This window comes from Polyergus mexicanus, unplaced genomic scaffold (genome assembly GCF_030449975.1).
Source record: "Polyergus mexicanus isolate NDT 795.1 unplaced genomic scaffold, iyPolMexi1.0 SCAF_5, whole genome shotgun sequence".
Lineage (NCBI taxonomy): Eukaryota > Metazoa > Arthropoda > Insecta > Hymenoptera > Formicidae > Polyergus > Polyergus mexicanus.
The window spans coordinates 9,424,798-9,451,482 of record NW_027223325.1 but is presented as its reverse complement, the minus strand read 5'-3'; the positions used below and the strand labels follow the sequence as shown (position 1 = coordinate 9,451,482).

Genomic DNA, 26,685 nt, shown 5'->3' with positions numbered 1-26,685 from the left:
ATTTATACCACAGTGTGTATAAACGATATGCGATGTATACATAACGTATGTGTATATATATGTATATATATTTATGTATATATATATATAAATGTAGTAAAAAAACAACCATGGCCAAAAACGAAGGTCAACTTCTTGACAGTGAGCTAGCAAGACAGGCTGGCAGGACGGGAAAGGATTTGTTCGGCTTTTTGTTATCTCTTTCGCTTGTCAATTTTTTCGTCTTTCTCGAGTGGTAGATTTTGAGCGTACTCCTCTTTTTTTCGGTTCCCTCAAAGCACGCGGAGATGGAATTCACGGACGGAAGGGATCGAGAGTTTTTACGATCAGCTGATACACGCTTGGCTCGCGAGCTGCACGCGAAGCAAGAAAAATGCTGCGCATAAGGGGTAGAAAAGGAAGTGATACAGAGATGCGAAATATAACTAAATTAAACATACAAGTTTCGTATTAATTTGATTAATTAAAGACAATTCAATGTGTTCTCAATTAATTAATTTTTTTTGCATCGATGTATTTTATGCATGTTTCGAGTATCATTCTAAAAATTATTCGATTTAGTGATAAAACTGATAAATGAGAAATAATCTACTTTGATTTAATTAACGTTCGCATCTCTGTTGTTAGAAACCAGAACGAGGGATAAAGTAGAATAGATAAACGGTAGTAAAAACTGGAAAATAAATGACTAAACAGGAACAAAAAAGAGAGAGAGAGAGAGAGAGAAAGAGAGACACGCGCAAGAAATGTATATGTGTCTGTACGTTGAAAAAGGCAGAAAAAATATAATGGAATATGCACAAAGAGTGTAAGAAATAGTAAAATAATTCGGAAAAGAAGACAAAATATATTTGCCACGGGCATGCACGTTTCCTTGTATTTATTACGTCTTGACGAAAATGACTTCTCAAACTGGCGTTAAATATAACGTACGAATACAAAGTTGATATATCGAAAGAGACTACAAATATCACAAATAAGTGGAAAGGAAGTCCTTTTGTCGGCAATATTAATAATCAGGAAATATACCAGGATATATACAGGTGAAGAATCGTCCTCGCGTTTGTATTGTATCTCAAATGTAAACTAGCGCTTCTTCAATCTTTTATAAAGAAAATTTTAAGAGAAAAATTCAACGCAATTTTTCACGAGTGTCTAACAGTTATTGTCTCTCTCTCTCCCTCTCTCTCTCTCTCTTTCATAATTAAAAACGATATTTACATTATACCGCGCGAAAAATCGTGGCTGTACATTTCGTAATTTAGCGAACGAAAATTAAGAATACTTCTAAAATAATATTTTGTCGATGACAATTGACGAGAGCATCAACGTTACCGATAAAAAATTTTGAAGCTTCTTTCGCGTGTCAAAAGGTTAAAAGTATTTGATCATAGGTTGATTTACTGTAAGCGGGATCAATTTGTTACATATCAAGCGCAATGGAACGAGCGAGAATCCTGCGAGATCATCGATCTTCCAGACACCGCACGGACGGCAATTTCGTTAATGACGCGACAATTCTATGAAATTAGCGGGGGAGAGCAGCAAACAGCAAAGCGCTTGGGCGCATGCAAGAGACCCACATGCAAAGTGAATACGGCGCGCACACACGTGCGAGCGTGCGTGCGCGCGTGTCATGCGTATGCGATTATCCGTCGGACTTTCGGAGGGGTGAAGCGAAATACATACGTTTATCGAGTACGTATCGAGACGCGATACGGGTCGAGATCGGGTCCATCCTCACCGGGTAGCACGTTACGAACGATCTGCCGTGACTTGATTATAATAATGACGTAAAATACGATACATAATGCATCGTAATGCGTAATTGCAGTTGCAACTTGGAGGGACTTGGCGCAGCGGTACATCGTCGTCTCATCCGCAGCGTGCCACTCCTGGTGACGATTGCGGATGAGCGGGACGATAATGGTTATCAATAATATATATGTATATATAGGTATATATATATATGTATAGAAATGCAGAGCAAAGAGAGGATACGAGAATAAAAAGTAGTCAATAATAAATTGGAAATATATATATATATATATAGAGACGATTCGCCGGAAAAAGGGAGACTCACCGGATCTGGTGGGAGTCTGTAGTCTGCGGATATCTCGCTGCTCGCGCTACGCTCCTCGGTCGATCTTTCCCAGTCTATCTCTTTTTTCAGGGACTGCAACAGAAAACGGTGCATTGGATTTATATCCAAGTGATAAATAAAATGCGCGATATCGAAATCATGCAGCGTTATATGACAGATGATAGCGTCAAAATTATCATCCTTTTCTTTTTCATAATAATTACGAGAATAGTTATCAACGTTTTAAGTTGAATCGATCACGCGCAATAATATCTGTCGAAATTTTTTTTAAATTATTGACAGAGTTTACGTTGGTACGAAAGCACGAAAGCATTTGCGAGATATAACGCTATTTTTTTACGTTAAAAAATTGTAACTACGAATATGCGGAAGAAAATCGATATTAAGAAAAATAATCGATTTTCAATACCTAACATATCAACATCTTTCTACGAATCTTTGACGTCAATTCTTTACAAATTTAGACTATAGATTTAATTACATATCGACCTAATATGACAGATTGGCATTTTATCTATACTCGAAATTTTTCTTTGTAAAATTCGAATCAATGCTTATTTAAACAGCCTATTAACGCAACCGGGCAAGCAGAACTCATTATAAATTGGCAACTATATTAACATTTTCAAGCATAATATTTTAGATTAATAAAAATTTAATTCTTCTTATCCTATTGGATCTCAAGAAGAAAAGTATAAATATTATTATATATCAGTTGTGCAGCAGTCTTCGGATTCCGCTTGCCCGGACCAGGTTTGAGTTTTCTCAAGCAGCCTACAAAAATTCATTTGATCGTTACTTACCAACGGAACTTGCTGAACCGGGGGTAAACCCGACGGACCGGCAAGGGGTTCGGTACTGTGCGGGGACGGAAGCCGGCTCTGCGGCAGATTCAACGGCAGCACGCTACCGGGCGTGCCGCCCCCGGTGTTGTTGCTGAGACTCATGTCGGATGGTCCGCTGTGCACCGAGATCGGGCTGAGGGAGCCGGCCCTCGTCTCTTCGAGGCTAGCCGCGTCTTCCGAGTCCCTCCTGGGCCGGTCGAGGGCCAGCGGTCCCGGACACGGGCTACCGGGTCCCGCGGGCGACGGCGAACAATCCGTCATGTCCACCGCTTCCGCGGGCTCGCTTGGGGTGTTCTGAGCAATGTTGCTCGATTGTTGCTGTTGCTCGCATTCCTTGGTACCAGCCGATACTCCGGCGGTGACGTTCGATTCTCGCTCCCTGTCCTTGCCGCTCGTCTCTTTTATGCTCTCTCGATCTCGTTCTCGATGATGCTCCCGCGACGTGTCGGATGTACTTGTGTGTTGTTGTTGTTGTTGTTGTTGTTGCTGCTGCTGCTGTTGTTGTTGCGATTGCTGCTGCTGTTGCTGCTGTTGCTCTTCCCTAGATGCTACCGCTGCGTTGATATTCGTCATGTCCGCTAGACCCTTAACCTTGAGGCTCTCCGCTGTCTTGAGGAGGGCCGATAGCTGGCAGTACTCGACGTTTACCTCGCCCTTGTACATGAAGTCGACGAGGGTACGTAGCTCGGCGAAACGTACGTCCTTTAGAATGACGATGGGGTGACGGTTCGGATGGTCGAGGAACAGGGCCTGGAAGTAGCTGGAGCACGCGGAGAGGACTACCTTGTGTGCGCGTATCGACGGTCCCTCCGTGCACGCCAGTGTCACGTCCACCAGCGACTCCGACTCCAGCAGTTGACTGAACACACCCAGCAAGTTGCTCTGATGATTGTTCCACCTCAGGCAGTAATGCTCACTTCCCATGTCTGAACTGCACCCCGCAACCCTGCTGTATAAGAAAGACTATGTATGTTCCCTAAGAATGTATCGCGTCTCACGTGGCCCAGATATTGCGCGGATTTGTTCGCGGCTACTATATATACTCCGAATAATGAACTCGATAAACACGCGTTTTTCAAGAGCGATATCTCGTAGAAAAAATGAAATACTTTTTCTCTTAAAATTTAAAATGATCAACATTGTCTTTTCGTAATTTTTTAAACATTAAAACTAGATATTTTGATTCTTTGACGCGTAACTGCGATTTATTATCCAAAGAGTGTGTCTATTTTGCAGCGTATATCGATTCACGGCAAGCGCGCGCGTTTACAGCAACGCACTTTTGTGAACGCATGTTTATGCGCTCGTCGCCGGCGCATCCGAACACATCCGGAGATGCACGGCCGATATCAGCTGACGATATGCACACAGGCTTATCTTTTATTATTCCTTTTCCCGTATTCGACTGTATTTATTGCCGCCGCCTAATGCGCGAAACGGCGCTCACGCACGTGTCGCGGGGACATGTGCACAAGCCCGGCGCGGGCCACACGCACGCATATAATTATGCCGAAGCGTAAACGTGCATTCGCGTGATATATCCGCGACTATATGCGATATTCGTGTGATTATTCGCTTGGCCCCGGCGATATTACGATGATGCATGGCGGGACCTCCATCGTATATACGATGTCCGAAACTTCGTCTCTGTTCATTTCGCTAAAAGTCTTAGCGATTTCTTTTCCTTCATGAAAATCTTATTGAGACATCGATAGCCTTCGCTCATTTTAAACGACTGAGAATAGAAGGGGGGAAAAAAAAAAATGACGAGAGATGCTGAATTGATGCTTTCGTGACGGAATTAAATAACGACATTTTATCAAACGTTCGAAAATTTCCAAAAAGGATTCTTACTCTTTTCGAAATTTTTATTCAACATTAAAATATACGCGTAAAATCGAAGAGTCGTTATTTATTATATAACGATATTGTATAAAGATTGAATATTTTCAATAGCGAAAAATCGACAAAGGAGATTAAGCGGATATCTCCTTTGATGCCGGTTTTATATCGCCAATTACGTTGCAATGTTACTCGCGAATTCGAGGGAAGCAATGTTGAAGTGCGAATGATCAGTTTTCAAGCGTTTTAAAACAGAGGCTCGCGCGCATTCAAGCTTTAGATAAATTGCACCTGTCAATTGTGTCAGAAAGGTTATAGGAATTATCTGCACTCTCGCCGGTTAAATATTTGACCGATTTTTTTTTTTTGCGCCGGAAGCACTAGGACCGGTTAAGTGATAAACTATATTTTCCAACTCGCGTCAAGTGATTTTCATTAAAGATTTAACAATAGTCTTGTCATGAAGTATCGATTAATATGTTTGTAAATTTAATGCTTTCTACTCGTATTTCGCATTTTACCATCTCGAACATAAAACAAGTTTATTTACAACAAATTTGAAATAATATCCTCCGTGCTTATAGTTTGAAAATCGGTAATTATTGTTTAATATATAAATTTGTAATAATAATTGAATATAGACATATAAGAGAATAACAAATGAAACGGAAATACGCAAATGCACATAACATATATGTAATATCAATAGCAGTATATATATATATATATATATATATATATATATATATATATATATATATATATATAATTTTATAATAAAATGAAAATATATAATAATAACATAAGATAAAGAATAGATGAGTTAAATATATAAGAGAAAATAATAGCACATATTATTTTTTTGTATTATTGTTTGTAATAAACTATTCAATAGATTTATTATTTAAACAAAAAAACATATAAAAACAAAGAAATAATGCTAAATAATTTTTCACCGAGCCTAGTAGTTCAGTTCAACACTTCCTTGTAACAATCATGCGTCACGCATTCGATATAGCTATTTTCAAGAAAGTAAATATGCCGAGTATAGAGCACGTCGCATCGATCGTAGATATATTGCCGTATTAAATATACAAAAAGGCAAAAACGAACCACCACATGCGTTAACCGCGCTCGCGCGTATGCAGTTTATTATTCGCGAATACAGAAATCGGCCGATTAATCCCAGGGAAGAACGCGCATGTTGCTGTGGCTCGCCGCTCTTTTTCCGCGCAATAAACACTGCGAGTTCTCTCTCTCTCTCTCTCTCTCTCTCTCTCGCCGTGCTTTACAAACTTTACTCACAAGTACTGGTTTCAGCAAAATCGCTTAATAGCGAAAGTTAAGAACCTAAAGTGGATGTGCATATCTATGAATGCTCGTGGAGTGAGCGGCGAAGGCGTACATACATATCGACGAACAATATTGAGTACATTGTCAACTGTTTGCACTCGTTTAAATTGTTACGAGCACATCTCTATTTATCTATACATATATTGTAATTTCTATTATTTTATTATTTTTTATTCCAGTAATTTCTATTAGTAATTCTAATTCAATAAAATATAATCTCTTTTATTAGTAGTCACTTTATAAAATTGCATCACCTACTAATTTCAATCTATTTACTTTATCAATAATTAATTTATTAATAATTTTCTCTCTTTTATTTTCTTTATCGTAGTACACATGTAAGAAATCAGTTTTGCGATCTGAAAAATGATTGAAAGATATGAATCAAAACATGATTCTTGCACGATTGCTCATCGTTCGGCGGCTTGTCGCAAAAGAATTTCCTGTCTGATAATTTATAATTGTTATTTATCGATATGAAATCGATAAAAGCAATGATATTTGGTGGTGATTTCCTTCTCAAATTTCTCAGAAGTTCGGCGCCCTGCCAATGGCAACCGTATCGGCGTTGACGTTTGTGTCGCGAGTATTGAAATTTTTTTAAATTGATCTTTAAAGATTCGTTAAGTTAATCTTTCAAAAACAAAAAAAAAAAAAAAAAAAAATAGTGGCACTATAATACATATTGGAACATTTAAAAATACTAAAAATTGTTTTTAGAAAGAAGAGAGAAGAAAGAGGCGCGTTATATATATTTCAGAGAAATACACAGGGGATGTGTCTATTTGCATTTCTTTTCATTTATGAATTTCTTAATTAATAAAAAAAAAATCACCGATAACTATAGTTTTATTTAATTCGATTCGTTACAGACAGACTTTAAATGTTTTCTAACTTTTTCTCGTTTTCGTGTTTATCGAGTTTATAATGTGTATTACGGATGCGATCGTTTCCTTCTCACTGTGCGTGTACTTAATTTTCCTGCGTGATTTTTCCGCGGTGGTTCATAACGGCAATGGCGGCAATGCATTATTACATAAGTCGGTACGGCCCGTAAGCCATTATTTATGTCATTTCAGAGGTTTTCTTTGGGTCAATCCATTTATGTACGATATGCATGCGCGATTTGCGACGAAAATTTTGCGAGTGTTCCATTCGAGTTGCATTTTTTATCGCATAATGTCCCGTGCAAATCCATGCAAACTGCCTTACAAGTAGTAAATCGTTGACAATAGAATTATTAGGACCGTTCTGCTTTTATTGCGTAAAGTTAAGATTTAACCAACTGTCAGCAAACGAGAAGATAAAATCATCGACGTTTATTTTTCAATAAAAATAGAGAGATGTAACAATGCAAGAATATCAAAGAATATATCTCGGAATTTGAAATTGTTTATATTTATTTAACAATTTATATCTTTGATAAGGTAAAAGCAATTCATCGGAATAAATTTTGTATTGTGATTATCAGCTGTTAATCCACGGTAATCTAAAATTAGTAATAGAGGAAGTGTAATAGAGACTAGTTCCTTCGCGGTTGTCACATGACATTTTTCTCAATCGTAAACTTGGCACAATGTACCCTGTACGGTATATCTCTCTGTTGGCTGTCTTGGCGTAAATTCTTGTTTACAATCAGAATGTTTGACGTCTTATCCTGTCATGTTTAAATAATATTTACGCATATATCATTTCAAATATATATATACATAGAGATAGCGCGTCCCATAAAAAAGAAGAAAAAAGGGTACATTTTCTATCACATTCCTTCCGCACTTTATATTCTCAAAATTACTTAATATATTTTTAAATTGATGTTCTCGACTTTATGACCAAATTTAGAAAATTTGCAAGATTTCTTTCTCAAAGTCTATGCAAGAGTTGCAGCCGTTATATAAGAAGGATTTTGGAAGAAAAATCGCGAGAGCAGAGATAAGAGAAGTCGATCGATGAGATGTCCATTGCGGCGCATAAATCGTCGCGTAAATTGCGGAATTACGGCGTTCCGCTTGCATGCGCGATCCGCGCGGTAAAATTAGACGGTGCTACCGTGGCGACGGTGCGGCAAAAAGTTCGCGGCTGTGCGTTACCGCGTGCGTGTGAGTGCGAGTGAGTGAGGCGCGCGTGTTCGTTACGTACACTTATACATAGCCGGTCCGCTATCCGCGATTGCGCACGTTGCACGCACGATCCGTCGTGGCGCGTGTTGATTGATACGCGCGTTCGCCGTACGTATGTGTGAGTGAGTGCGTGTACGCGAGAGCGTGAGACGGATAACGCTCGGCGAGATATCAGCCGGTTAAACCCTCTCCGATTTGGAGGAATGAGCGGTTCTCTTTGCGAATTTTCTTCTCCCGTCTGACACGTTCTTCTGTTGCGCGTTTACATTTTTGTAGCGTGTTTCTTAATATAATAATAATAATAAACATATCCATGTGGCAATGCTTCTTGTGAAAAGAGAAAAAAATTCGAATGAAAATATGAAGGCGAATATTTTTTCCATTGCGATTAATTGAGAAATTTTGAAAGGAATTTTCACAATCTCGCAGTACGATTAAGTAACGAAACATTATTATCCGTTTAAATTCAAATAGCTTTTATATGTTTTGAATATTAATTGAAAAGAAATTTCTTAAATTACTTTTTAGCTAATAAAAATATTTTCTCTATATACAATAAGAGATTTTATCAGGAACGAGAATCAATAAAACATTACATAATGCAAACAGAGTCACATAAATGTACATATAAATAACAAATATTTGTAACATACATAAATATCATCGAGAGTGAGATCTGAAAAGAGGAACTGGAAGATACGATCACGTCTTTTTGACGGCTTAGTTGAAATGTTTGAATAAGATATTGCGTTTCTATCGTCTCTTACCTAGGGAATAGAAGTACGTATCGTCTCGCGAAGCGAATAAAGTTGATTTCGTTTCGGAAATGAAACTGTTGTTGCGCGCCACGTTGAAAATGTCTCTTTAGATCCGTCCCTGGTTTGCGTCAAGTGCGTCTTACGAAATCGCGCGTTCCGTATCGCCGCGGCCGCACGCACGCGCGACTCGCAGATGCGCGTCACGATCGACACGCGCAGATTTTCCGCAAACAGCACGAATATATAACACGCGCGGCGGCCGAAACACGCGCGCACCGCCGCGCTCGAAGAAGCGTGAGAGGATTATTTTCTTTCTTTTTTTCTCTTCTTTTTTTAGTTCCGCGAAGTCATTAAGAGTACAATACCAGCGACGCTTCTCTTGGCGATATGCAACGACGCGCACGTTTTTACACATTGTTATACATTATGATGTACCTTAGTGTCGGAGCACTTAACGAGGAAAAAACTTAAACCTGTATTTCGTAAAACCTGTTATATATTGTATATATATATAAGAAATTCCTCTCTGAGGAATGCAGAAATAATGCAAAGTTGTAAATTTTGTTTCCCGTTTTGTTTTTGTGTGTCAGTGGAATTCAAAATAATAAATACATTTATAGAGAACCGTACTTTTTTTTTTCGTTTCTATATATTTTACACTTATTTAAAATATCCTATAAAAATTTATTTTATTTAGAAAAATAAACTAAGATGAGAAGTTTAATAATTTCCATATGTCTATATAAATATTGCTTTCACAAATCTCAAAGTTCTATAAATAACAAGTTATATATCGAAATATAGTAATGGTTATAATTCGATTATTAGAAAGCAAATATGAGTTATCGCGATCAACTGCTGCTCCAAGAGGAAACAGTCTTGGGAAATATCGAGAATCTTTTCAAATTCACGCCGAGGAAAAACAGCTACGATTATATATAACGCATGCCGCATTAAAGAATTTGATAAGACATTTTTCTATTTACAGCATTATCATTTAAAGCGTAATCCGCTACAACTCGTCGATATACGCAATAGAACGCACCTCTTGAAAAATCTTTTATAACCGGATAATAGAGAGGTGCGTTCCATATGAAAAGCGGAATTGCGTAAATCAAAAACGCATTTGTAGAGAAACTTGAACCAGATTTTATAAAGGTATATTTTAATAGCAATTTTTTTTTCGCGAGAAATAATATACCAATATATTTATATTTTAATATCTGGCATTTTAAACGGTGTCAAAGAAATATTGACATTACGGAAATGGCAGCTCGTTATTTATAATCGATTATTTTAAAATAAAGCGACTGCGTAGGAGATTTTGCGATCGCGTTATACCGGATCCAGCACTCTATTTCCCAACATCCTGTTTTCACGAGTCAACTATTATACGCACTTATAAATACGTAGGACATACGAGTACCGAGCGATTGTTACATTTCGAGATTATTAAAGTCGAGGAAGATAGTAAATTCATTTCGGTCAAATGTTTGAGTTAATCAAAAACTGTGGGCAAATTTATTTGCGTTAATTAGCGAGTGTGTGCGTATTGCGAAGCGATGCGTGAAGACTAATGATGATGTATTGTGGCCGAAGCCGTGTAGATAACGAAGGTACAGGGCTAAACAGAAGAAACGTACACCCTCATCCGAATCTTACGGATAACGGTAATTGCGAGCAAAGTAAGACGACGGTAGGTTATTTTAGACTATTTTATCTCCTATCCGGTGTTTTTTGATGGAAATGAAACAAGAAAAATGTCTCTCACGAATCAAAAGATTATGTGACAAGTAATTTCATTAAAAATATACAGGATAATATTCCAAATCTATTGAAATAATTTTCATTGCAATTATTTATTACAAGATATTATTTTCATAAATTATTTAATAAGATGTTATTAGAAAAATCATCAAAATTTGTTCAATTTTTCTAGTTTTTATTTACGTGTTTTCATTGTCACTTATCAAGTTTATAGAATTTACGTAAATATGGTTAGTTATCGGGGAAGATAATCGATAAAGCTATATTCTAATTCAATGCGAATCTAAATAGAAACTTACGTTTTTTATTCAAAAGTCTATATATAATAAAAGTGGAAATTAATAATTTAAAAAGAATAAAACTAAAAGAGAATTTAATGCAAATTAACACAGCAAAGAAACGTGCAAGCCGTAGAATAGAATTCCATGTTGTGTCAAAACCACTAATTAAATTTCTGCTAAAGTAAGAGTTAATTGTGAGATTTTATAATTGAAGGATAATTATCATCCATTTACATTTTTTAGATATTTCATTAAATAAATTTTTGGCATAAAATATTTATATATACCTTCTCTCAAATTTTTGCTGGAAAAATATCTAATCCCTATTCGTTAAAGAGAAAATATGCATCGGATTATTTGCGTTTTTGTCGCCGCATCAAACGCACATGAACGAGCGCGTATACTACTCAAAAGCTCCTTAAGCTTTTATCTGGACAACGAAATATTCGAAAGTTTGTCGGAGTTATGCTCCAGAGATGCAGTCGTAACTTTATAGCGCTTCATTACAACTTCGACGACATTCCAAACAGTTTATCGACTGCCGCTTGTGAGAAAAAGGATGTCGGTTTGAGAGGAAAGGAAGGAAGGGAAAAAGATGCGGGAATAATAGCTTATATATAATAAAATGATATACAAGGGATGTGTGTATGCGTATCTTGCAACTATCGGATATTTTACCTTTCCCTCTCTCTTTCTCTTCAAGTAAATACATATAATTATTAGAGAACCATGTTAAGAAAAATTTTGATTTTGATAGAAAAGCATGGATAGTTGGCGGAATATTATACAATATATTTAAAGCAGAAAGAAAAATAAAATTTATTAAAAGTTAAGCTTAGTTGTCAAGATATTACAAACACTAAAGATTAAAACTCCTAACATGTAAATTTCTCGCCATGGATTAAAATCACATAGGATTTATGACTGGAAGGATCTATCTAAATAATAATATATTTAGTATATGTGTCTGGAAATTTACAAGTCGGTTAACATGGATCGATGAGAATCGGCGCGATCGACGCGAAATCCAGGAGATGATTCGGCGAGCCGGGATTATCGTTGGAATGACAGCGGTTGTAACGCATTATAATTAAATGATGAATTTTAGAATGAGCAAATCGTTCGCTCGTAACGAACCAGACCGCAATGACGGCGCAGTAATTTTGATCGTGGTAATAATTTACGCTTTGTTTCTGCGCGGTGTAACGCAAATTTTGTTAAATTAATGGCGAGGAATAATCGAATGGCTCAACATAGGCAATATAATATAATGAAGAGAGAATTATATTGCTATTATGCCGCGATCGATCTGCCTCGGTTCATAGTGAACCGATACTTTTGTTTACACAGAATTTTTGTAACGCGATGAATGCGCGATTTTAAAAGGAGAGACGCTCTAAAATTCTAAATAATTGAAGGTTTTAATATTTGCTGTTCTATAAGAATGTACAAAATATTAAAAGTTTGCGGATTTAAGAAACTAAATTAAAAAGTCTGTATTTAAGAATCTAGAAATATTTAGATATCAATAAAGATGTATGTATATAAAATTATATGATATAAAGATTCGTGTATCTAATAGAAAAACTGTGTAAGTAGCTGTAAACGAAAAGACGCCGATCTATTGGAAAGAGCAAACGGATTTAAGATTACAGCAAGCAAAGTAGATAGTTACGTGCGATCGATCAAAGATAATTGTATTATCTGGATTTTCGACTTAATTACTCGGCGAAATTGACGCGTAACGGCAGGATTTCCGGCGACGAGAAGGCATTCCAGTCCCGTCGAGTACGTATTTTTCCCGCAAGTTCACTCGGTTACGAGGTTCTGACGGGGGATAAGAGGTGTCTGATAATAGTATCTAGCCGTCGTTAACCGGTAGTAACGATCGGCCTCTCTCCCACCCACGCGAATCCAACAGGAACAGGTAGACAATTCAGTCTTGGGAGAGGGAGAAGAGAAGAAACGGACACGCAAAGATATATATAAAAGAAGAGAGAGAGAGAGAGAAGAAATACAAAGGACGAGAGGGAGAGAAAAATAGCGAGAGAAAGAACTTGGAAGATGAAAGAAAGAGCACCGAGGGAGAGGCAGCACGTTCAGAAGAAGCGCGAGGCTAGATTAGTCTCCTAGTCGGGCTAGGCTAGGCGAAAATAACGATGGCTCGCCATAAATCAGCCGCAGCGACGGTCACGATTGCAGGAATCGCACGGCACGACGCGCGGCGAAAAAGCTCCGGTCGGTTACCGATGACTAATATCCAACGCGCCCCGCGGTCAGCTTTTTGCCGGAGGCTTCCTTTCACGCGCGTGACACGCTCGTGAGCGCTGCCGTTCCCTCGCTCGCTCGCTCTCTCATCGGTCTCTCTTCGCGTAAAAAGAACGACGGCGCGTAGGATCTCGCTGCGTCGTGACAACGTCATTACGATCGCGAAAGTAGCAGAATATCGACAAACGATATTTAAAGATATTTACGCATCGAAAAACGTCGCAACGGGAAACGCGAGGATGTTTGAACCGTCCGCGTTTTTACACGAATTGTGAAAGTCCCATCGCGTTAGTTACTCGTCCACGCAAAAATATCGATACCTTGTATTTTTAATACAGCACCGGCAACGGTAAAGAATTAATTAAACTACAGTTTAGATAAAGTTTTTAAATGACGCCGTTGTACCGGGAGCTATGATTACCTCATATGTCTCATGTCAGCGTACCCGATTCATACGTCACTTTTACTCCTTACACATTTTCGCGACAGGTCGGAAAGTTGATTCGCGGATTATAACGTGGCGTTAACGAGGATCCCGGGATCTAATCAAGCCCACCCCGACTCGATCGGCCGTTTTAAATGCATCGCCAGCATTTAATGGCACGTATCGATTTCGAACCGCGATGAATGGCATCGAGAATAACGGTAGTTATAGTAGGGACGATCGCGCCATCGGATAGAGATCGGGGGCGGTCGGGGAAAGAGAAAACGAATCCCCCGCGAGAGAATGACATTTCGGCCGATAGCATGACGGCGCGACACGCGCGGGGAGAGGGAAAGGGATACGGGGGGGGGGGGAGGGAAAAACAAATCTACGACTTGCGCGCGCGAATGATGTTTCAACAGTGCGGCCGATTGGAACAATTACTAGCAGAATATTGCAATCATTACGTCTCTATCTCTTTGCCCGAGCGCCTCGCCCGTCTGTCTCCGTCACGTTTTAAAAATAATCACGATATATATATATATATATATATATATATATATGTATATATAGGATATACACGGGTATATGTATGGATGTATGGATATATGGTACGCCGGGATTGTTGGCAAAACCGCCCATCGGCGGTGCCCATCGAAAATCACTCTGTAGAATCCCGCCAATCAAAAGATCGTGAACCGGTGGAAATCGATTTAAGTCGTCCGAGCCGCTATGACAATGAAATAGATAGCTGTTACGCAATTTTTTTGTTTTTTTTTTTTTTGTCGGAAATGTATAGGCGCACGAAGAGCTTTTGATATGCGGAGTGTAGATATCGAGATTACCATTCGCCATTTCTAATTTTTCGTATGTACATATAAATCAATGAACGCGATTTTCGAAGAAAAAAATTCGCGAATGTGTGGTTTCTGATATTTATGAAATCCCGAAAAGAGAAATGCCTAAAACGATAACCGTATATATAATTCTGAGAAAAAAATGAAAAGAAATTTCAAATATTTTTCTTTTTTCATAATATTGTTAATATCGCTATTAATAATGCTTTTGCTGTTAATAATGTTATTGAAAACTGCGTCTATCTTAAAAATAATTAAATACGAATAGCATGAAAATAACAATTAAATATAAAGATTAAAGATAAAAGATTTAAAACGAGAATTTTACAAGTTATGAATCTAAAAGTTTATTCTTCCTTAAAACAGCTGAATTAATTCGTCGATAAAATCATCGGGACGCATTGACATCTCTTCGATTCGCAAAAGACGTTTGCGAACGAACGTCTATCGCTCGACGACATAACATCTCGAACGGGTAAGTTCTGTCACGGTAGCTTTTATCTGCCGCGATTATGATTAGGAATCGATAATCCGCGCCGATATACGGTAATGCGTGGAGATACGTATGTAATTCTTCTATCGTAAAAATTAGATTACAAGCGCCTACCTAGCAATGTATAAGCTTAATATGATATCGATACTATATTTACTCGTATCGATACGTAATCTATACTTTCTTTCAAGACGTTGCGTCATAACTTAGCAGCGGTATACTATAGCGGCGACAATTAAAAATTCAATATTAAATCAATAGAAATCGATGATTTTTTTGTGTAAAATATAAGAGAATTTAATGTCAAAAATAAAAAAAAAATCGTACAAGATTCGTCAAATATCTTGAAATAATTATTGATATTTATTAGGAATATTTATTTAAATTCATTTTTCATTTTATTCATTTTTAATTTTTCTTTTGTTTTCCACAATATCATTTTGTAGAATGCTTCGTATATCTTGGCGCATCTGTTTTAGCGTGGTAAAAATGATTCGATCGATGCTTCGACAGAGCAAAAGAATCTCGGACGCATCGCTTTCTTTTGATTTATCAATGTTAACGACCTCGTACCGCGAGAATGCGTTAATCAGTGCAGAAAATGTACAAAATACCACGGTCTCTCTCTTTCGCCACAGTCAGATGAGACTGTTTTACGCTGTCTTGATGCGTGAACCGGGGGGATTTTTTAAATTTCATCTGATTCGCGACGTAGACAGAGAAGAAAGAGGAAAAGAGAGAGATGGAAATAATTATACCTTGAAATAACATCACTTTAACCACGTATACTAATTGTTATAATCTTTTTTTTTTTTCTGGAAATGTAATATGTGTAAATTAAGATTATACAATATTATATTGCTAAGAATATGACATTAGAAGTTTATATAGTGCATTCCGAGAACGAATATATAAGAATGATTACAATAATATGTATACATTGAACAAATAATATATACAAAAAAAAAAGAGAACGATGAAAATGAATAAATTTAATTCAAAATCGATCATAACAATTATCTTTTTGATCGTTGTCACTTCCTCGAGAAAGCGATTCCTAAGATCATGAAAAAATATTCCTAAGATCATAAAAAAAATTTTGTTAAATCTATTGTACTTTTGAAGTATTTCTGTATCTGAGAAGCAGTATGAAGTAAATTCAATTTTATTGGTTTTGATATGGTTTTTTTTTTTTTCGGTTACGTATTTATTTGTTGTGTGTGTGTGTGTGTGTGTGTGTGTGTGTATAATGAGAAAAATAATAAGTCTGTCAGATGCATGATTATGTGAGAAAATTTTTGCAATAAAAATACGGAATATATAATTTAATCAAACAATTTATATTTTTCAGATAAAAACTCTTTAAACAAACATTTAAATAACTATTACTTTGCACACATTTCAATCTGGCTGCTTTTACCTATACACATACTCATTAATTCGACGATGCGCGTTTCTCTCCATGCGTTTCCTAGATTTATTCCGAAAATGTGAGTTTTTCAACTTACATTGGTTTGCCTCTTAGGTGCAGATCTCTCGACGAATTTCCAAGACACATCCTATACACAATCCACGCGACAAATAAGCGTCTAACGCGCGTCTGCACGTCCTATTAGCAATGGGTTTAACGCATACGACGTTGAGCACAGGCAAACGTGCCCGTCGTCGGCGTCGTGCAAAGAGGCAGAGAGAGAGAGAGAGAGAGAGAGGCAGAGACAGAGCGACGCCAGCTGATCGACGCCGCGGCGCGGCGTGGCGTGGCGCATCGCGATGTCGCGGTATCTACGATAGCGGCGGCTAACGTCGCGATGCGTTACGTTGCTATTCTCTCTCTCGGACGATCCTCAATGTCATGTTCGCCGATAACGCGCCGCGGAGAATATCGTCGCGGAACAGGCGGCGTTCCCGGCTCTCGTTCGGAAAGTCTTCTCGGCGACGGTGAACAATTGAACGCGTAACGATCGTTAAATGTCGGAACGTACATACGTGCGGTGTGTGCGTATACGCGTCGCGCGGAAAGCAGACGGAGAATGAAATAGAAAAAGACGAGAGCGAGACGCGGACAGATCGTATGCGTATGTGAGAGAGAGAGAGAGCTGGAACACGCGACCTTCGCGAAACGTCAAATGTCTATGCTACTTGGAGCGCAGGACCGTATTGTCGAAAGAGTCATGCCCGCGATAAGAATTTTAATATTATTTTCTTATAAAATTCATTTATTTAGAATTGATCTCTGCGGTATTATTAAGAATTAGTTATTACATCTTTATATTTTGTTCCCTCTTATAAAATGTCGATAATCGAAAATCAATTTTGATGATTATTTAATTACGGAATAAGAATTCTTGTCTCTGTTGTGTATGATTGCGTTTATGATAAATGAAATATGTAAATTTAACGTTACGTTATTATATATTTTAGCGAATAGTAATGTGAGTCTAACGATAAGATGAAAATGATCACAATAACCTGTATTTGCAATCAGCGTAAGACTTTAGCGTTTAGCGTATTCCAAGTACGGTATCGCAACGGCTTCTTATTGAAGTTCCTGTAAAATCCGACGTCTCTCTGACGTACGTACAACACGCGCGCTCCGAATATCGGATACAGTTCTCAGACGAAGACAGACTGCGCGGCGCGAGAAACGAGGACGGAGCGTCGTCTTCAGTATTCTCGTCCTCTCGCCGCGAGCGATACGTCACGCGGTCTGTCTCTGTCAAGGCAAGAGTCGATCGCGGAAATGCTATTATCGTTACACGCGTGAGGATCGCGGCGTAATGAAATGTAAAAATAAGAGAAAAATTGAAAATGATTGTGGCGTTGCATCACCAAAACGGAACGGATTATTACCTATTTCGGATTTAACGCGCGAAAAAATGTCCGAAAAAGACGATAGATTTCGATGATTCGATAGAAAGTGGAAGAAAAATTGTCCAGAAAAATAACAGTATATCCTAGATATTCAAAATTGTTCCAATCGAACTTTTAATTACATAAGAGAATAAAATAGCTTCATTTTCGATAATAAATAAGTAACTCTTTTTTTTTTTAATTTCTTTTAGATGATTATATTGATTATAGCAAAATCTCATCAATTATAAAAAAAAAGATCCACGCGATAATCATTAAATATTTACTTTCGGCGAGAAATTTTTCGCGCTACAATTTACAGGTGAAGCTTGCATTCTGTTTTCACTACAAGCACGCACGTAATTCGCTATATATTCTAAGACTATAAATAAGATTATAATGAATGCGTATTCTGACGTAAAGAATCATTTTAACGAATCCGTACGAAATGTCAGCGCTAATCGAATTACTTAGTTGAGAATAGAAACTGATTCTAGGCGAAAGGTTCCAACTATGAAATACGTTGAGGCAATCGAGATTTGATCACAGAGCGCGTGCCATCGTTATCACTTGCACTTTACTTCAACGTGTACGATCGGATATAACAATGGTTGTTAAAGCCCCTTTACGGCGAATTCGACTAATTAAAGCGATAGGGCAGAGTGAGAGAACCGTCAAGGGCAAAGGTGGATGTTGGCACGGAAGAAAATTCCGCGCACAGAAGCGAGCGCGCTGCGCTTAGAATCTATTATTAGATCATTGTCAGTCAAGAAACTCGAATAACAAACAAAACAGTTTGCACATTGTCAAGTGAGACGAATTTATAAAAAATGTCCAAGAAGGATTGTAAAAATATTTCTTTCGCACTAACATTCGTTCAAAATTCTCACTCCTACTTTAACTGTGTTAAGCGAAAACAAATTAATCTCTCTATATATCATAGGTTTTAATAAATTAGCTTTAAAATGCAATTTCACGCGTGATTTCAAGTGCAAACTATGTGTATGATTCATTTTCTTAAATCTTGTCATTTATTTCTCGATTCGCGACAATACTGTCACTTTCTTTCGTAATATGCTGTCAACCAAGAGACATCTTTCAACTGAATATTTTAATAAATATCTTCATATATACGGAAAACACGAGATAATTAAAATGGGAGGAAAAGAAAAGAAAAGAAATATTAACGTAATTCATTTTCGCATAACATCATTCGATTAATTGTTTTCGATCAAATTGGCACGAATTTGGAATGAGCCCACCTCGAAACTACGTCACTACGCCCGCCGTTTCTGCTGCAGCTGAGGTGAAATCCGCGAGAGAATATCTTCGGATATGCTCGGATAACTGAAGCCTCCTCGGCGCCGCTCTCGTCGGAGCGGGCCCCGTTCGATCGCTCCAGATTTCCTCGGGATCGTCATACTTTACTTTTGCTTCGTACACGAGCGCCGACAACGGCTCCTCGCCTCCTCGACTCTCTCATCGTGCTCGAGAACGACCTGCCGCTTACCTCCCCCTACACGACGTTTCCCTCCCTCTTTTTCATCAATTTCTCGACGCACGTGAGGTATTTTCGTCCGCCCGTGTTGGCGGCTCACGGGACACGCACTCTCGCAATCATGCCTCCTTCTTGACAACACGCGCCCGTATATTCACGCGCGCGCGTGACATTCTCCTCTTTTTTCTTTTTTCAATGACATTGTTTTCTCTTTTCTTTTCGTCGCGATTCGAAATATCACGGTCGGGTCAATCACGAGCGCGCCAATAAATATGCTCTGTATTCACCTTTTCTCTCTTTGGTTCGAGGAAGAGAGAAAGAGAGAGAGAGAGAGAGACTTTGTCTCCGCTTGAAGACGAATATCGGCGGTTGAAGATCGCCGTCGCGACGGCGGAAGCCGAGCGCGAAACGTTGGCCTCCTCAACGTCTCCTCGCGCGACGGCCCCCAGGTGCGTCGCTCGCGCGATACGCGTTGCACTGTTCACTGTCACGTGTGTCGCGGCACGTCGCGGCGCGTCGCGCGATGGCCACGGTGCCAAGAGCGTATGTTTCGAGATCGCCTTTTCTTTCTCTCTCTCTCTCTCTCTCTTTCTCTCTCTCTCTCTTTCTCTCTCTTTCTGGCCAGGCTTTTCCGAGGAGGAAACTATTTCGAACGCGCGGGTCCACGTCACGTCGTAACGAACGCACGGGTTCGGGCGCGGGATTCGAAAGCGGCTGGCTGCCAACATTTTTCGGAGGCCGTGCAAGGTCGTACGAGTGTCGAGTTTATAAATTTCGCGGTTGCCGAAAACGCGAGAGCCGCTCTTGAACATGACGTGCACGCGCCGCCGTCAATGGGAACTGTCAGAGCGCACGTTTTCACGTGTCTTCCCATCGTTTTCCCGATCGGAACAACGTGCTCCGAAAAGACACGAGGGAGATACGGGAAAATCTCCGTCAAGGTACTCGACACTTTGTGACAGCTACATCGAACAGCGCGCGCGGACGATTCACCGATTGACGGATCGACATGAAGCGCGAATCGCGCGAATTAAAACATCATCATCATCCGAGAGAAACTCGGAGAGTGCGCTTAACGCGAAACTTGGCGCGTGTCTCTCGCGATGCGGTTTTCGCGTGACGCGAGGTCACGGTTTTTCTCGTTCTCTCCGTGATCCCTTCGCTCGCTATCGTTCTCTCTCTCTCTCTCTCTCTCTCTCTCTCCCTCTTTTCCTCTTACTCTTTTCGTGTTTCTTTTTCTCTCTGTTCGTCTCGTTTTTCTATCTTGTCCATCTACCTGACCACAAACTCATTAGATAAATGACAGGCAGCGGTGACAGCGATTGGCGGCAACGGAATGTCAGTGGCAGCGATGGCAATGACAGCGATCGTTAACGAACAACATGTCAAGTAATGTAGACGTACGACGAAAGAAGAAAATTTTTGTGTGCTCGCATCCTCTCTCCGATGTAAATAAATATATTTTTCTTTTCCTCTTAATCAAGTGACAGAATCAAACATATTCGTCACGATGAGATCGCACGCGTCACAAAAATCGTCGGGGACGATTGTCCGCCCCCGCGACGACGACGACGACGACGACGACGACGACGACGACGACGACGACGACGACGACGACGACGACGACGACGACGACGACGACGACGACGACAACCAAGACGACGGCACCGACGCGACGCGGAAATAACAACGATGATAATAATTATCCGCGCACTGGGCCCACGTTCCTTCGTTTAAAAACGTAAAACATCGCGTCTGAATATTTACCTTGCTACATGTAAAACGAATAGAGGAGCCTGCCTGAATCGAATGAAGGAAGGCTCGAACCGGCCCACTGTGACGTCGCCGGCCTACTGTCAGCTCAGCGCTCGCTCGGCCCCGCGGTCAACTAACCTACCGTGTTCGCCGCGCAGACCGTACCAACAAAATAAATCGATTCTGCGCGCCCGAGCGCCGTGAGCGCCGCGCGATAAATCCGCGCGTTCGTCGACGAGATTTTCGGCGTCGCCCGCGCTCCTCCGCGCGCAACTTTTCGCGATCATCTCATGACGCGAATACGGTCGCTCGCATGACGCGAGTAGTACATAGTCAGGTGTGAAACGCTCACGCGCGCACCGCCGCGTACACACGCACGCGCGCGCTCTCCCACACACCCGCAGCCGCGACGCCGTATGCGCGTGCGCGCGCACACACTCGCGTCGCACGATTGGGAAGAAGCGCGTACACCAATACACACACACACACACACACATACATATCCATAACGTCGCGCACGTTTTCCTCGCGAATCTCGCGATTCGTAGCGCGGCATAGGCGTCGTTGGACCAAAAAAAAAAGAGAAAAGACACATGTTTGCCAGTAACTGAGAAAGAGAGAGAAAGAGCGAGAAGGAACGGTAGATAGGTGTAGGTACTGCGAGAGAAAAATGAAAAGGAAGGGGGGACGCGTAACAGTATCTCACGCATTGAGTGTTACGCTGCGCTTGGAAGCTAATTATTATTTTCGACGCGAAGTATAAAACATAGCTGCGTATGCCTTCACCTGTCTAATGATGACGGATCGACTCCTTCATAAGTTTTATGTCGATAGAGAATTTCGCGATGAAATCTGTGTAAGACTCTTTATGAAATAGACGCGATGAAAATATAAATCCTATATTTTAAACGATCAACGTATCCAATAATTTCCAATTAATTGATCATGACATTTTGGAGATAATAAACTGAATGTTTCTAAATTTTTTATGCGAGAGATCCTACGGTATGATGATTTATAATTTGTACACATCGTTTAAGAAACATCATATAACTCATATTTGTTTATGAAATTGATATTTTGTATTTGTTATTGTTTTTTATGTGAATAATGGGAAATTTCTTTTTTTACAGCCGCTTTACCAATAATACAAACAAGTTTTCGTTACTTTATAGATTTTTCGCGTTTTCCCTCAATAAAATTTTGCTTTCATCATTTACATAATATTGCTTCTTATGTAAACATCAATGTCTGACAAAAATACCTAAAATCCCATGTCGTAGAAAACTCCTCATATTTATTTTATTTTTCTCACTCATATTATTTTCATATTAAAAATAAATAATTACTTCTTGTATTGTGGTTTATTAACATTATATTTCTTATTCTTGTAACGTTTTATATATATACGTGTATTTGCACTTATCTTAAGCTTTATTAAACTCTGCGAAAGAATGCATGCATGTGTATTTGTTTATCGAGTTCTCGCGGTGATGTATTCTGCTTTTATATAGATTCTTAAGTAACGCAAATTGCGTCTGTTGCACGTTTACATCCGCGTGAGAAAGAGAGAAAGAGAAACATAATAAGTAGTGCGTGTGTAATCGGACTTAGAGTGTTTTTCAACTTGCATGTGGTACGTTTTCATCTCGTGCCAGTAAATCTTCGAAATACAATTAATCATCAAAAAATACTTGTATATATTTATATATTTATATCTCATCTATCCTTTTCTTTAATAAAAATAGAAAAGTATATATATATACTTAATAATAATTTATATACTGTTTGTAAATTTATTTTAGAAAGACATTTCGCGGATACGGCTAATGGCTAGCTTATAAATTTAAATGATAAATAGAGTTTTCATAGAGTAGCAAATACGCCATGTAAACATTTTAACGAAATTTTTACGGATTGAAATATCTATCGAAAATGGCTAAAGAGCACTGATACATTGCTGGCGGGCATGTTTGCTCCGTGGTCTTTATCGAGCGATAAATTAGACTCATAAATTATACTCGTAAATCGATTATTTACTATTGATGCGTAGATATAGAACGCACGTGGTCTATTTGAGAAAAAACCAGAGCAGAGTCCGTCAATGTTTCCCGTCTCCCGTACAACTTGTAATTAATAATTTCATGCTGAAATTGTTAACATTATAATTTATCGTTTTCATATATCTTCCACATATTTCCGTGTATAATTCTACAACATCGCCCCAAGGATTTGAGAAAAAAAGTATTAAATATCCTGACGAGACTAAACAAAATCTTTTCGATAATCAAGTGTTTTTAATTCTGAAAAATTAAAATAGCTAATAAATTTTATAGAAATAATATTTATCGACACTCAAATATATAATTTAAATTGTATCTTGTTAATTCAGATAAGAAAAAGAACGTAATTAAAATTGCCAGTAAAAAATTTATCGGCAATCAAGCTACACTTTTTTTTTTTTTTTCAAGATCGATCCTTTCATTAGAGAATTAAAAAAAAAAAAGAACAGAAGGACAGAAAGACAGAAGGACCACACGCATCAAAGTTATCGAATGCGTCTGCTTTCGGATATCTGCGTTCCTGCTTGTCAAACGCGATTATGGACCGTCATCGCGTACATTATACGCATCGATCCGACGCGACCATGCATCCGTTGTTTTTTCTCGCATCATTTTTTTTATAACCATGCGGTTACGCTGAATTGCGCGTCTACGCGTTCTTAGGTAACGCATGGCGCGCGCGTGTTGCGTGAACGGAGAGAATTGCTATAGAGCCCGTATTTTTATTTTTACTTCGCACAACTGTGCGAGCTGCCGGCCGGCCAGCATATCGGACGCTCGTGACGTCGCCCGAAAGTGCATCCCCGCGCGCGCGCGCGCGAGCACTCTGTTAGGTAACCCTGAGATAGCGCATCAGTCAGATCTTCTCGTTACGGCGACGCACGATTGCAGAATATCATCGTTGGATCACGATCTAGCCTCGTACTCTCACACCTCGCATTTATTATCTAATAAGAAATTGAGAATCTTTCACGCACACACATTATTTATATTGTACATAATCATTATTTTCTGCAGCATAAAATTACTTAATAAAGAAGAAATAGAATTAAAAGCGAAATGGTAACTAAATAATAGAATTATGCATATTAAAAAAAAAAAAGAAAAGGATTGAATAAGAGACTAAAATAATTGCAAGAGACTACATAAAATGTGTACTTTGTAACATTGTGATTTAGACAATTAAATGTGTAATTAATTTTGAATTTTGTTTGCCTATATAAATATCGCGGAAATATGAGACGGGTATGCATATATCTCGCAACTGCATCACTAAATATGCACGGAGTGAACACAGATCTAACGTGCTCGTGGAAAATGTTTTTCGGCGAACCCCCGAGCCGAATTTCGCAATTTTGCTTTTTACGATCGCGATTTTAGTCTTTTAACTCGTCGCAACGCGGAAATTCCTTATCTCGTCGTTTTCATAAAAAACGATACGTATCGCTTCGTTTACGTGGCGTATTTACGCGTGCGTCCGTCTCTCGCAAAGAAATCTTCGTTGTTGCTTCGTTAAACGAATCACTGAAAACTATTACAAATTTCAAGCACGAGAAAATCTTGCATCTTTAGAAAAAAAAAAAAAAAGAAACAATTTATAAATCAATTATTCATAATCTCATATTTCTAATAATTTACTTATCGCAACGCTATATATTTGAACATTGGTGATATCAAGTACTATGAATTTTGAATTAATCTGCTTATATAAACGCATACAATTAAGAAAAAAAAAATTTTTTTATTATTTGTGAAGATCACCTAAAAAAAAAAAAAAAACTTTGGATTAGCAACTGCGTATAATTCGCGGCGAATCGCATCAAACGTGCACTTTAATAAGTTCGCCGATCTCAGAAATGTCCCAGTAACCTATTTATAATGCTCTGAATTGATATTGTGACCATATTGATAAAATTGGAATTCATATGTATGCGCGTGCACTGATACGAAACGGTATCCGCAAAGATGTTCTCTTTTTTTGGCATCCGGATAAATATCTTGCTTAATATATCGCTGTCTGATAGCACGATAATATGCATATATTTAGTTTCTATACAAAAGTAATCAAATTTATTTTATATATGATTATTTTATATATGATTAATTTCCTAAATATCGTTAACAATGCCTGAAAAATATATAATAATTCTTTTCTTCTTTTTAAATCAAATATACTGGACAATAATTTAAGAAAGCAAATTCGTTTCAATATGCATATTGCGCCAAAAAAAATTTCAGAATGTAAGCAATCGCGAATTTTAACATGTATCGAAATATTTAAAATGCAAAAAAAAGAAAAAGAATCATGAAAAATGTATTTTTTTGTTAAATAGAAATCTATGAAAATTTTGCCAAAGAAATTGTAAATGAGAATATGTACGTGATCTCGAGAACACTTTCTTGAATATATATTACAAAAGGACCTCTATATATATATAAAATCGTTGAAGAATCCATAAAATAGATGATATACGTATTTTATTATATGTGTTTGTGTGTGTGTTTTTATTAAATAATCGAACAAATAACTTTTAAGCGCAGGGAGAGCAATCACTCTGTTGTTATGAGAATAAAAAAAAATAACATTAATCTGAGACCTCGGATAACCTGTCGAAAAAAAGATTGTGTAATGAGTATCATTTTTTGTGATATTTTTATAATATAATTTATATATGTATACCTCTCTCTTTCTCTCTCTCTCTCTCTGTATCACGTAAGTTGGCAAGACATATTATTGAACAAAATTCGTCGATTTATCGTCGAATTAAATTAGATTGCGACTTGAATAATCGCTCATATTGCTGTGTAATTTGACAATATAAAAATTTAACGAGGATTGCAACGAATCAAGCACATGTTCAATCGAATAAATACAGCGCATACTTAAACAAATATTCCGTGCTGCATGGAATGTGTTTATTTGAAAATTAAAAATATTTAACTTTTTAATGGTTTGCAGTATTTTTCGTCCCCTCTTTACATGTTGTTTTTTTTTTTTTTTTTTTTTTAATTTATGCAGAATAAAGAATTTATGTAGCTGATAAACAACAGCTTTATATATAGCTAGTGTCTCTGTCACTCTTTCTCTCTTTCTATTTATATAATCTATTCTATTATAGAAAACTATTTTAATATAAAATTAGTTTAATATGGCAAGCTAAAAATACTATATATTTCAAAGTGTAATTTGATCTAATTATCTAAGCTAAACAAATATCGTGTTGTCAATATTTCTAAAAAGTTTCTCAGGCATATATTTTTTATAAATATAAGAAGTCTCTCACATAAAACGTTTGTAAAAATATTCAATTATTTTTATACTAGCGCAACAAAGATACATCATTTTCCTCGTTGTTCAATCATCATAAATTATCTATAATACGCGGCAATAATAGACGCATTGCGTA

General features: G+C 38.1%; 2 protein-coding genes across 2 annotated transcripts in view; both read right to left on the bottom strand.

Moving 5' to 3' along the window:
* Positions 1-17,299, bottom strand: part of Mamo (zinc finger protein 628-like) — a 20,658-nt gene extending 3,359 nt beyond the window's left edge. The window contains exons 1-3 of the mRNA XM_070295842.1: positions 16,621-17,299; positions 2,908-3,898; positions 2,084-2,176 (exon numbers count right to left, since the gene is read on the bottom strand). Of these exons, the coding sequence (XP_070151943.1) occupies positions 2,084-2,176; positions 2,908-3,898; positions 16,621-16,670 (1,134 nt within the window). The 5' untranslated portion in view covers positions 16,671-17,299. The remainder of the gene's footprint in view (positions 1-2,083; positions 2,177-2,907; positions 3,899-16,620) is intronic.
* Positions 1-26,685, bottom strand: part of LOC138933604 (zinc finger protein 791-like) — an 80,797-nt gene that overhangs the window by 33,693 nt on the left and 20,419 nt on the right. The window contains exon 2 of the mRNA XM_070296427.1: positions 21,228-21,331. Within this exon, the coding sequence (XP_070152528.1) occupies positions 21,228-21,331 (104 nt within the window). The remainder of the gene's footprint in view (positions 1-21,227; positions 21,332-26,685) is intronic.